We start from the raw sequence: 14,088 nt of genomic DNA on the forward strand, positions 1-14,088 counted from the left end.
TAAATTTTGATTGCCAAAGTCTAAAATTTGTTTACAGGATATATAGTTTAATTTGAGGGACAATACGGAGATGTGGTTATGAGCATAGCCTGTAGAGCTTAGTTTTAATTCTGGTTCTGCCACTTAATAACTATATAAACTTTAGCAAGTATCATCTGTTCTGTGCATCAGTCTCCTCTTCTGCACCTCAGTCTCCTCTTCTGCAAAAGCAGTTGTTATGAAGGTTAAAGAAGTTAATATCACAGTGCCTGGTAAATAGCAAGCATTTCATCAATGATAGCTATTACTATTAAAACCAACAAATTTTTCCTACCAAGGCAGTGATTTTAAATATACTTGATTTATTACTACCAGATACCCTACAAAACAAAAAACCCTATGAAAACATCAACACAAAGCTACTCATTTGCTTAAATGAGTAAATAAACATTTAATAAAAGGTCATTGGGGTTAATAAAAATAAAAGCTTTACTAACTTTGAAGAAGATATAAAAGATTTAGAGAGGTAAGATGCATACATATCAATATTCATAAAGTACTATAAGTATTTTAAATTGACATAACTGTATTTAGGTGTTTAAGAGTCAAGGAATTATCAGAATGGAAAATCTTGTGAAGATACTCATATTGACAAAATTAAATTTTCAGCAAGATTTTTAATGTAGTCTAGGTTTGGAAGAGAGCATCGAGGCGAGAATGTAGGAATTAACACCTATAAATGAAAGGTTAGCAAAATAATAATAATAATAAAGCTAAAAACTAGGATGAGATAATGACAGAGTTTTCCAGGCTAACCTGAGAGCCTGGATCTTGTACCCTTGAAAGAACTGTTTCTATAGGCCTGGGACAGATATCTGGCATCCAGAAACAATCCTTTCTCTGAAAGAGTTTTCTGGAAAATGTGCAATGAAAATGCTTTTTCAAGGGAAGTCTGAAAGCAGAGTTGTAGTAGCTGAGGTGTAAGGTAACAAGAGTCTGTGAAATGCACTAGAAAGGAAGGGGGACTGAACAGATGGATGGATAAAGGAATGAATGGACAAGTGGAAAGACAAGAAAGACCCCAAATGGTCCTAGGGAAAAGGTGAAGGAGGACTTAGAATGGCTTAACTGAGGCAAAAACGTATAAAGACCAAGTTAGGCAAGAAGGCAATGCAGAATCATTACTTCTAAAACAAAGATCTCTTATGTGGTTTGACCACAAAGAACCACTCTGATTTCTGGCCCAGCTGGGCATTCCATATTTGTGACATCAAACAATGCCTCTATTCTAGAGGGTTCCATGGGTGGTATATTCATTACCAAGCTGAGAACACCCTCTTAATCTCAGGTAAGACATAACTGCTAGTAAAATAAAAAGGGACAATAAAAACAGTACATAGTTCAGGCATAAAACTGTCAAAAGACATAACTTTTGGCTGTATCCCAACAATCTTGTACCTCTGGTACTGTTAATTATAGTGTTTCTGTTGAAACTTCCTGAATTTCTAAGCTGTAACTTCCCTAACCAGATCCTTATATAGATTCTGGTGGCACACAATCATATCATTGGTTGTGTGTGTGTGTGTGTGTGTGTGTGTGTGTATGTATGTGTGTGTGTATATATATATCAGCTTTATTGAGATATAATTCATATACCATAAAATGCACCTCTAAAACTATACAATTCAGTGGCTCGTGGTACATACACTGAGTTGTTGTGCAACCATTACCAGTCTCATTTCAGAACATTTCATAGCCCCAGAAAGAAACCTTGTGACCATTACTATACCCTCCCCTCTTCACCTCTCAACCTCTGGCCAACATTAATTTACATTCTAACTCTATGAAATGTGCCTATTCTATACATTTCTCATCAATGGAATCATATAATATGTGGTCTTTTGTGACTTAGCCTAATTCTTTCAAGGTTTATCCATGTAGCATGGATCAGAACTTCATTCCTTTTCATGCCTGAAATATTCTCTGGTACGTATATACCACATTTTGTTTAACCATTAATAAGCTGATAAATGTTTAGACAGTTTCCACTTTTTAGCTGCCCTATTTATATTTTCTCCGTTCCTTTAAATTTTCTTTTTTTCCCAATTTTCCACTCCTGACATAATCCCCCTTCTTTTTTAGTCTATTTCTAGACTCTTGTTACCTTATACCTCAGCTACTACAACTCTGCTTTCAGACTTCCCTTGAAAAAGCATTTTCATTGCACATTTTCCAGAAAACTCTTTCAGAGAAAGGATTGTTTCTGGGTGCCAGATATCTGTACCAGGCCTAGAGAAACAGTTCTTTCAAGGGTACAAGATCCAGGCTCTCAGGTTAGCCTTGAAAATTCTGTCATTATCACATCCTAGCTGAGCTTTATTATTATTATTTTGCTAACCTTCCATTTATAGGTATTAATTCCTACATTCTCGCCTTGATACTTTCTCCTCAACCTAGACCACGTTAAAAATCTTGCTCAAAATTTAATTTTTTCAATGAGTATCTTCATAAGATTTTCCATTCTGATAATTGACTCTTAAACACCTAAATAAGACGATATTTCTAGCTATTACTTTAATGGATGCCCTAAAGCTTTCAATTGCAGATTCTCCTTAAGATTCACTGTACTAAGCAGACCTTCTCCCCACTTCCCAATCATTGCAGGTCACCTTGAGAAGTGTCTATTGTGAAGATTAAAGGACGTAATGGGTTCAAAAATCTTTAAGCAAAGTTATACACGTATAAGGGCTATCTTAAGGGATTTGTGACCATCACATACCAAGGATATTATTAAGAATTTTTCAGAATGCGCCAGGCACGGTGTCTCATGCTTATAATCCTAGCACTCTGGAAGGCCAAGGCAGGAGAATTGCTTGACCTCAGGAGTTTGAGACTAGCCTGAGCAAGAGCAAGATCCCGTCTCTACTAACAGTAGAAAAAATTAGTCAGCGTGGTCGCACATATCTGTAGTCTCAGCTACTTGGGAGACTGAGGCAGGAGGATCACTGGAGCCCAGGAGTTTGAGAGTTTGAGAGTTTGTGGTTGCAGTGAGCTGTGATGATGCCACTGCACTCTATTCTGGGCAACAAAGTGGGACTACGTCTGAAATATATACATACATATATATATATATATATATATATATTTTTTTACAGAAAGTATCAAACTCTTGAGCTTCTCTTCTTTGGAAGATAAATTCCTAATGACAGAGATCATAATATCCATTCATTCTGTATAATATTAGTATAGTTCAAAGACAACATCTGGGTCCTTAATACTAGCCAAAAACAGAAGTGTTAATATTTAACACTCCCAGAGTACTTAGTATGTGCCAGACAGTGTGTTAAGTGCTTTCCATATATCACATTTTATCTTCACTACAACTTTATAAGGTAAATATTATTATCTTCATTTTCTGGATAAGAATCGAAGAAGTTAGGAAGTTCACCCAAGGTCACAGAGATAGACAAGGAGAAAGGCTAACATGGATTGTCAAACTCTTGCTTTGATCTTGCCATTACACTTCACTGCTAGTGTTCACAGTAATCGAACACATAAAAAGTTACTTTCAGATCCTATGCATAAATACGAATACCTCTGAGATATTCTAGGTTTGGTTCCAGACCACTGCAATAAAGTGAATATCACAAGAAGGCAGGTCACACAAATTGTTTGGTTTTCCAGTGCATATAAAAGTAATGTTTCCACTATACTATAGTCTACTAAGTCTGCAATAGCTTTAAGTCTATAAAAACAATGTACATACCTTAATTTAAAAATACTTTGTAGCTAAAAAGTGCTACTGGTCATCTGAGCCTTCTGCAAGTTGTAATCTTTTTGCTGGTGGAGGGTCTTGCCTTGATGTTGATGGCTGCTAACTAATCAGGGTGGTGATTGCTGAAGGTTGGGGTAGCTGCGGCAGTTTCTTAAAATAAGACCATAGTGAAGTTTGCCACATCAATTGGTTCTTACTTTCGCGAAAGATTTCTGTGCAGCACATACTGCTGTTTCATAAAATTTTACCCACAGAACTTCTTTCAAAATTGGAGTCAGTCACCTCAAATCCTGCCACTGCTTATCAACTAACTTTATATGCTATTCTAAATCCTGTGTTGTCATTTCAATGTTAATTGCATTTTCACAAGGAGTAGATTCCATCTCAAGAAACCCCTTTCTTGACTCATCCATAAGAAGCATATCATGAGATTGCAGCAATTCATTCACATCTTCAGGCTCCACTTCTAATTCTCTTGCTATTTCTATGGTATCTGCAGTTATTTCCTCCACTGAAGCCTTGAACCCTTCAAAGTTACCTGTGAGGGCTAAAAAGAACTTCTTCCAAATGCCTGTTAATGTTGATATTTTGACCTCCTCGCATGAATCAAGAATGTTCTTAATGGCATCTAGAATGGTGAATCCTTTCCAAAAGGTTTTCAATTTGTACTGACCAGATCCATCAAAGGAATCACTATCTATGGCATCTATAGACTTACAAAATACATATCTTAGATAATAAGACTTGAAAGTCATAATTACTCCTTGACCCATGTAGACTACAGAACAGATGCTTGGTTAGCAGGCATGAAAACAACATTAATCTCTTTGTACATATCCAGCAAAGCTTTTGGGTGACTAGGTGCACTGTCTATAAGCAGTAATGTTTTAAAAGAAGTCTTTTTATATGAGCAGTAGGTCTCAACAGTGGGCTTAAACTATTCAGTAAACCATGCTGTAAACAGAAGTGATGTCATCCAGGCATTTATAGAGCATAAGCAGAGTAGGTTTAGCATTAATCCTTACGGGCCCTAGGATTTTCAGAATGGTAAAGGAACCCTGGCTTCAACATAAAGTCACTAGCTGCGTTAGCCTATAACAGGAAAAGTCAGCCTGTCCTTTAGAAATTGATGCCAGGCATTAATTTCTGCTCTCTAGCTGTGAAAGTCCTAGATGGCATCTTCTTCCAACAGAAGGCTGTTTTTTCTACACTGAAAATCTGTTGTGTAGTGTAGCCATCTTCATCAGTTATCTTAAGTAGATCTTCTGCGTAAGTTACAGCTTCTACATCAGTACTTGCTGCTTTACCTTATACTTTTATATTACAGAGACACTTTCTTTCCTTTTTCTATTCCCCCTTCCCCCTAAAGACACGGTCTCACTCTGTTCTTGGGCTAGAGTACAGCAGCATCATCACAGCTCACTTCAACTTCATACTCCTGGGCTCAAGCAATTCTCCTGCCTCAGCCTCTTGAGTAGCTGAGACTACAGGCATGTGCTATTGTGTCAGCTAATTTTTGTACTTTTTGTAGGGAAAGGGTCTTGCTATGTTGCTCAGGCTGATCTCAAACTTTTGGACTCAAGCTACCCTCCTACCTTGGCCTCCCAAAGTGCTATGATTAGAGGCATGAGTTATTGTGCCCAGTCTCACTGCAGGGTTGTTAATTGGTCTAATTTTGATACTGTTGTGTCGCAGGGAAGAGGAAGGCCCAAGGAGAGGGAGAGAGAAGGGACAACGGCTAGTGGGTAGAGAGGTCAGAATAGACACAACATTTCTCAGTTAAGTCTGCTGTGGTTCGTGGCACCCTCGAAACACTTACAATAATATCAAAGATCACTGATCAGAGTCACTAAAATGATACAGTAACAATGAAAAAGTTTGAAATGTTATGAGAATTACCAAAATGTGACACAGAGACACAAAGTGAGCACATGCTGTTGAAAAAATGGCACCAATAGAGTTGCTCAACACAGGGTTGCTAAATACCTTCAATTTGTAAAAAATGCATTTTCTGCAAAGCATAATGAAATGAAGCACAATAAAATAAGGTATGCCTATATGCTCAGAAGACTGCTACTAGAACTAAATATGGGGTCTTTTAGATGATCTCCAGCCTTGTAGAACACTGATAAATTTCTGAAGATGACACTGGAAATGTGTAAGAGGACTGGGATGCCAGGTACTTTTATACTAAAATTTGAGAAACTAAGAGTTTATCTTGGAGGAGAATGTCCCATACTCCCCACCCAGCACCCTAAAGGGCTTAAGCAGAGACATGAAAAAGGAGTGACAAAGCCAAATCTGTATTTTAAAAAGACAACTTTGGCTGCTTGATGATGAGGGCAAAACTGGAGTCAGGGAAATGAGAAGCATCCACACTTAAGGGTTAAAAAGGGGGTAGAAGGAAATGAAGAGGAGTGGACAAGTGCTACAAACATATCAGATAAAACTTTTACAAGGGCACCTTGTAAAATGTGAATTTCCATGTGAGGAAAGGGACTCAAGGGGGAAATCCATCAAAATAGCTTTGGGATTTTAGCTTCATGAAAGCCAGTGCTACAACCTGAGATACAAGAAAAGGTTTAGAGAAATAAGTGATTACTTTGATATTGGATATATTGAATTTGAGGTGATTCTGAGATTTCCAAGTGGAAATATTTGTCACCATTGGAAATATGATAGAAGTTTAGAGGAGAAGTCAAGATGGAGACAAAACCTGGAAATCATTAGTATATAACATTTAGAGCCATCTACTCTTAGAGTAGGTGAAATCACCTATGAAGAATAAGTAGAATAACAATAATCAGACATGGCCCAGATATAACGGAATTTATTGGAGAGATGGAACTGTTCTATATTTTGATCATGGTGGTGATTACATGACTTTATATGTGTTTGTCAAAATTCACAAAAATGATTGCTAACAAGGGTGAATTTTACTACATATAAATTATACTCAATAAACCTAAGTAAAAACAATAAAAAAAAGGAAAAAGTCACCAATAGCATTAAATGAGATAAAAAGACCGGTAAGATAAATTTATACCTATTGGTGACCCTGCTGAGGAAAATTCAACTAGCATGTTAGGAGCATAGATCAGATTATTTTAGTTGAATAGTGAACAGAATAAGAGAAGAAATGGTACAATATTCTTGAGTACTTTGCATCACAAGAAAAAGATTAAATATCAGCTAAATGGATATGTGGAACTCAGAGAGTGTCTCTGGAATAAGAGATATTTCAGCAGTTTATAGACAGTAAGTTTGTGGAGAGTCAATGACTATATATAAGACTGCAAAGGACAACTAAAAGAGCTTGATGAAGGTTTTGACATAGGTTTAACTAGGGGTAGAAGGTTGAAAAACGCACTCATTATCCTCAAGGTTCTAAACAAAGAGACACGGTCATGTGCTGCACGTGAGGAGGGTTGGGCAGTACACAGGGTTTTATAATAGGTAAGTCATAAATGAAATGACTGCAGGTAGATAGTGTGAATTGGCAGTGGTACTCACACCACTTATAGTAGTGTGATTTTTCTCTAGTAGAGAAAGAGGGGCAGGGTATAGCACTGATTCAAGATAAGAGTTTTGCTAGAAAGGTTTCTCAAAAGGGAAAAGAAAATCACAGATTTTGTAAAGAAGGTAGCCCAGATAATCATCCTCTTCCTCTTGGCTCAAATTTTACCTCTTACTGAATGCTGCCCCTCTAGCATTCCTTACCCTGCTTATTTTTATAGCACTTAAAACTTACTAGTACATCACCAAGGCACAGATCTTTGGATTGTTCATTGATGAATTTCAAGTGCACAGAAAAGTAACTGACATATAGTGAATCCTCAGTAACTGTGGGTCAAACAGGTAGGCTTTTACATCTCCCTATGAATGTGGTCACAAGCATAAATGTATAATTGCCAAATCCTGAACATATTGAGGGAATTTTCTATCAACATGGAAACCATGTCTGAAAGAACAATAGAAATGTGAGGTAAAGGAAGAGGTTGTAATTCTCCTGTGACCCTGAGAATGCTGATTTGCCACTCCATGGCTTATTTTTGTCATTAGTAAAATAGGAATAATTACATCCAAGGAATAATTGCTTAAATCACAAGAATGATGCTTGAGATGCCTGGGAAAGGGTTTTGTAAACAGAAAAACATAAGATGACTTTGTTATGATTGCAACTAAATGACCAAGTACTTTAATACAGCAATAAAAATGGAGAAAAGACATATACTGAAGGAAATGCATTTCTGGCATTTTTTTTTTTTTTTTACAACAGTAAGGAAAATTATCTTTTCAAAAGCATTGGCAACAGTTCTTAAGGCTACTGTGTGCAAGGTGAAGATGGATATTGGAGAAAGGGAAAGCTTTTAATAAGACTAGGTTTTCCTGAAGAGGGCTTTCTTCAGACTAAGAGGAGCATTCCCCCTTAGGCTGACTGAATTATCCTCTCTGGAAGCAGGTAAGTACAATAGTTCCTTGTGGTGGAAGAAGGTTAAAAACTGTGTCTGGGGAAAAGTGGGCTAAATTCTGAACAAGGAATCTATGTCCACTCATAGAGATGTTTATCTAAGTTAACATCCAATGAATGAAACTTTACAATAGATGTCGCAAAGACATGAACTACTGCAAATAATGGGGAGATGAATCCCATAAGAAGAGGAAGGGAGGAGCTATACGAGGGGCTTGCAAGGAGACCCAGCAAGCACCGAAGCCTGTCTGTTGGCTCCTCCAACAGGTGTCTGGGCTCATTCTGTAGCATATAAAGGACAGAATTTGACCTAGCAACAATACCTTCCAGGGATTGTCTAAGTTAATTTCACTGTAGAGGACAAGAAAGTAGAAATGGTATGGCAGAAATGTACTTTTTAGGTAGCTTTGTTAGAAATAGTTTACAAACAAGGTAGAGAAAATCTTTACTTATCCCTAAGGATCACTCAGACTCAAGCCTATGAAAAAGGTAGCCAGGCATCCTTGCTTTAAGGATTGTTCTGCTGGTTTTGGTAGCTGAGATGAAACCAAGAACGTGTAAGCAGTCTTGTTCCCAAGTTTCCGGAACATATTTCTCTAGAGAAATATAAGAAGTTAAATTATATGGGTGCACAATAACGTAGGAATTAGGCTTGCAGGACACTCAAATCACTGGTGGTCTACTTTTGACCCCAGCAACTAAATCTTCAAGGGATATTTCAAACACTTCTTAGAATGTGTAAGTTGAGAAAAGGTAAGAATAAGTTTCATGGTGCAAAAAATGAGACTTTTTCAGGTTAATCTACCCAAACTGATAGACTTTTATCTGGTTTCATCCTTATTTTGTTTTATTTCCTTAAAAATATTTTCAATACTAGCCCACTTGAGAATAATGCAAGTGTTACTAAAATTTTTTTCCTGGGGCTGGGGATGGTGGCTCACACCTGTAACCCCAGCACTTTGGGACACCAAGGCAGGAGGATCACTTGAGCCCAGAAGTTCGAGGCAACAGTGAGCTAAGATCACGTCACTGAGCTCCAGCCTGGGCAACAGAGTGAGACCCTGTCTCTTCACCTGTAACCCTAGCACTTTGGGACACCAAGGCAGGAGGATCACTTGAGCCCAGAAGTTCGAAGCAACAGTGAGCTAAGATCGCGTCACTGAGCTCCAGCCTGGGCAACAGAGTGAGACCCTGTCTCTTAAAACACCAAATTCCTGCATTAAAGGATGTTCCTTTTATACTTAAGTAAGTCTAAACCAAGAGAGAGAGAGCAGCAACTTGATCAGTATTTTATTAACATCTCCTGAAACACAGTCGTATCTCCATGTGAAATAGAAATTTCCCACCTATAACCTACAGAATCTGGATACCCTCAGCTGAGGTTTCAAGAATATATGGTCAAGTCCTAGAAGCCACATAAACAAGGTCATTTACTGCTGCTGTCCCTACAATTCAGGGGGTATGGGATGGTATTCCAGTCTCTATAACCAAGGAGCTTATATTTTAACATTCATATGGGGGGAAATGAGACCTTGGGTAACTGCAGAGTAGGGACTTGGAACTGAGACTCTCACATAAAGCCCTTGGAATCCTAAAAGAGTGACAGGTTCAGTGAAAAAATAGCTAACAAAACCAAAAGACAACAAAATAAACTAGTGAACCAACACAGTGATGACAAGATTTTTTGTTTCAGCTAGGTGGAGAAGGGATTGCTGTTGTCCTCAAAATTACTATCCATACCACAGGGTACATGGATGCCCTCACACTTTGGGATGTAAATGTAGGTTTAGGACATTGAAACCAGATTTAGTTCCAACAAATGCTTTCCCCAAGACATGTGGTAGATAAAGTAAATACAAAACTGCTCTAGAAGTACTTACCCTCAAACTACACACAGGAAAATTAGATGAGTTCATAAAACAAAGTTATAAAATACACAAAGAAGCAATGACTATGAGCAAGAGCCAAAAGACAAAATAAATAGAAAGATTCAAAACCACCCTCTGCCTAAAAGAATTTCAAGTAATGGTTTCATATCAGATAGAGATAACAAAAAATTAAAAACAAGTCACTAATATTTTTAAAAGTAGAAAAGTTTATGATTTTCTACAACCTTGAAACCCTCTTTTCTTCCCCACCAGATATATAGAAACCATAATAAAGATTCTCAAGATTTCAAGAAATCACCCAATTAATACACAGTTTTGAAGATTTAATTACTGAAGTGACCATGTGGAACAAGTAATCAAAAGTCTGGCCAATCTTTGAGGCTTTTTCAGAAGACACTGAAGATATATATATATATATATATATATACACACACACACACACACACACACACAAAATTCTTATTTTACAGTGCTTGTTCTTTAACTCCTAGGCATCCAGAATTAGAGCATTTTGATCCATTCAACAACAAAATCTAAAATAGGTGCAAGAAAATGTTTTCCAGCAGAAGTAAGAGACTATATCCCTTATGCGTGACTTTACTACTTTAACCAAGTATCTCTATATCAACCACAGGATATAAATATTATTTATGCATCAGGTTTCTGAAGCCAGCTTTGATGTGTTTCATTCTCAGGCATAAACAGTAAGAACTATTCTCAAAAGTCAACACCAAAAGACTGATAACCAAACCAAACTGTTGTTATTATTTATTAAATTCTCAAGGTAAATAATGTATAATAAGTGAGAAAATGCAAATAAAAAATGTAGTTATTAGGCATATGACCACTTCAAGTGAATATATTTAAAGACCAGAGGTAATATTAATTTTCATTAACTTTTGTGGCAAAAACATTAAAAATTATTTTTATACAAATGAAACGGTCAGAAATATTTCTGAGGCTCTATAATTTAAAAAATAGTAGAGTTGCGGGGGTTCTTGAGGTTCCTTTACTGTTGGATTTTGAAGACTGTAAACATGTAAAAGGAAATTATAAAAATTCTAGTTCCTTTAAATATGTTTATATATATTAAAAAAAAAAAAAATCAAGGGACTAGAAAACTGCCAAGACACTTTACCTCCTGACATCAATCAACCTTTATCCTCATCCCCAGTGAAGATTAAAGACAGTTCTTCCTTTTCTGGGTACTTTCTGGATTACTGCTGAAGAATCCATAACCTTTGAGTAAGGTGCTACTGACTTAAGTTACTAATCCAAGAGTATCTATCTGCATTTCAAACAAATGCAGATAACCATGATAAGAAGATTGACTCAAAATTCTGTTTCTTTGTCCACCTATACCTGGGCACAGTCTTGCAATATCATGCCATCTAAGTGACAAATTACTTTAAAAAAGAATGAATGTCAGGGATGAGTGAAATTATGATCTTTGGTGCAGAGTCTTGTTTTACACCTATTCTAGTTGAGGTATAGTTTATATCTTTTACTTGTATTTCCTATGATTGTACTATTTTCCTATGATTGTACTATTTTTCTTTCTATGTTTTTAAATCATTTTTCTTCATTAGCTTCTCTTATTTTGGAGTTGCTGAATGACAACTCACAGGTGGGTCAATGATAAGAGACAATGAAGGGTCAAACAATTTACTATTCTCCAACAGACAGGTGTTCTTTGAATGGCATTCACCTGCAGCCACACCTCAATGGTTCCTAAAACAGTGATGGCACTATTAATTCTGATGCCATTGGAGGCTAGTCTGTTGAGGAAACAACTTTGCAAAGATTTATGATAAATAACTTGCAAAGATTTATGGTAAGTGTCTCCCTCTTCCAATCGCCTTGCACACTTTGCTTTTCTGCTTTGTTTCACTGCGTTGAGCTAGATGGTCTACAGTTCTGAGGGACTAGATACCCCCCATAGACGTTGATAAGGCAACTGCCTCAAGAACTGGGCTGGGCAGGAAAGCCACACCTCAAAATTAGGGATCAGGTTTTTGGTTTGTCAAGTTTCTCTATCTATTATACAGCTCAGACAGACAATAATACTCGGGGGAGGGGGGCAGTCATTTTTCAAAGAGCACAATTTATATAAGCATTACTTAATCTGGCAGGTATACAAAGCACAAATTATATAGCACAGGGCAATGTTGCAGAGGACAGGCTATGCTGACTTGTCAAAAGTGAAAACTTCAATATTCTTATGGGTTACTGACTCTGTAATAGCTGATAAGCCTCAGATAACTTTTGATTAATGGTCAGTTTGTAAGACGCTACATTAAAAAGAAATAATTTGAACTGGGAAGAACACTGAGAATATTAATAATCAAACAGAAACTTACAGAAACAATAACCCTGTTTTAAAAGAAAAAGTGGGAGATCCTTAAACTTCTCTGCAAATTAATCAAAGGGGGCACTTTTTTTTCAAAAGTAGTTATAAACCTTTGACGTTCTGATAGGTATTTTCCTAAATCCAAGATTAAAAAAAGGTCTTGCACAGAAAAGTTCCTTAAAGTTTAGGATTGATGGACATGGCTTCAAAATTCTGAGAAGACAGAATTAGGAACTATAGATCATGCTGGTTTTGAATGTTTTCAAGCCCCAAACCAACAAAATTAACCACTGAAAAACTGATTCATATGAATGAGGCAACAACAACAAAAACCAACATGTAGAGTAACATATACCTTGAAGGCATTTTGTATATTTGGACATTCTCGTTTGCATTTTTAGACAATGGAGTAACTCTTTTGCAGGCTGTACTAAAACACAAACACATCATTAAAGAAACCAGACTAGGAATTTCAGCATTAATTCGATGTTTCTGGAAGTCAAGGAAAGTAGCCAATTAAAAAATAACTCAGACACTGTCTCTTCTTCATGTTCAGCAAGCATAAGACTATTAATGACAGAATAGCTTACCTGGGACAGGGCTTTTTCTTGAATTTAAGTTTTGAGAATCCACAATCTCTTCTGTTTGCCCATCTGCTTCTACCTCTATTTTGTTTTGAATCTCTTTTGCAGCTTCACTAAGACAAGTTCTTATGCTTTCGTCCTCCTCTAACACTCTCTGGACTGCAGTGGGAGCACTCGGAGAACTAACAATAGTGGTGGCAGCAGGAACAATGACTGGAGTGGGAGGAGGAGAAGCTGGAGGAGTTGGAGGAGCCGGAGTAAAGGAAGTAACTGTGGAAGGGGTGATGGGAGCTGGGATACACTCGACTTTCATTTCTTCTGGGGGATTTTCCAGAATCTCCAATTCAAGAGTCAATGGCAACACTTCCTGTTTTACTATTTCCACAATGCTCTCTGTGGCTGGTAATTTTTCACTAACTCCATTCATTTCATTAATTAGGTTAGTACTAGCAATCAGTGGAATATCATTAGGTGCTACACTACAGGGTTTCTTGCATATATCATCATCAATTTCATCTGTTGGTGAAGGGTCTGATGTTTCTGTGCAAGACGAGGGGCTGGGTATAGGAATTGTATCTTCTTTTGAGGAAGAGAGTTCACATTTGTCATCTATAGGAGTGGTGAATATCGGTTGGCTAGTAAGAACAGCAGAGGTGGGGGAAGCAATTGTACTTCGAGCAATTGAAGAAACAGTGGTAGGTGATAAAGGCAGAGGAAGCTCTGGTATGGATTCTATTGTAGTAGTCTCAGATGTCTGGCCTGCTTGTTCTTTCTTCTCCCCACTAAGGACTAGCCTAAGGACTGGGGAAGGAGACTTTAACACTGGATCTGGTTTTGGCTTCTCTTCTGGGGAAGAAAAAAATAAAAGAGTTTTAAGAATAATTCTTGGATCAGAGACTATGTTGTATTGTCTTGGGCCAATTCTTTTAATCTCTTATCCTAAAACACTGGCAGCAGAATAGAGACCAATACATTATTCTGGTACTCCATAAAAACTGTCATTTTTTTCCAGTTATACACACTATTACTTAATCCAAATA

The 14,088-nt window shown here is 37.1% G+C and overlaps 1 protein-coding gene across 16 annotated transcripts in view; it reads right to left on the minus strand.

Moving 5' to 3' along the window:
* The window catches only part of EIF4G3 (eukaryotic translation initiation factor 4 gamma 3), a 315,623-nt gene that overhangs the window by 104,569 nt on the left and 196,966 nt on the right, over positions 1 to 14,088 (minus strand). For all 16 annotated transcript variants that reach the window (XM_069479450.1, XM_069479452.1, XM_069479456.1 and 13 more), the window contains one exon: positions 13,055 to 13,894. In XM_069479450.1, the coding sequence (XP_069335551.1) occupies positions 13,055 to 13,894 (840 nt within the window). The remainder of the gene's footprint in view (positions 1 to 13,054; positions 13,895 to 14,088) is intronic.

The sequence above is a fragment of the Eulemur rufifrons genome, chromosome 8 (genome assembly GCF_041146395.1).
Source record: "Eulemur rufifrons isolate Redbay chromosome 8, OSU_ERuf_1, whole genome shotgun sequence".
NCBI classification, from domain to species: domain Eukaryota; kingdom Metazoa; phylum Chordata; class Mammalia; order Primates; family Lemuridae; genus Eulemur; species Eulemur rufifrons.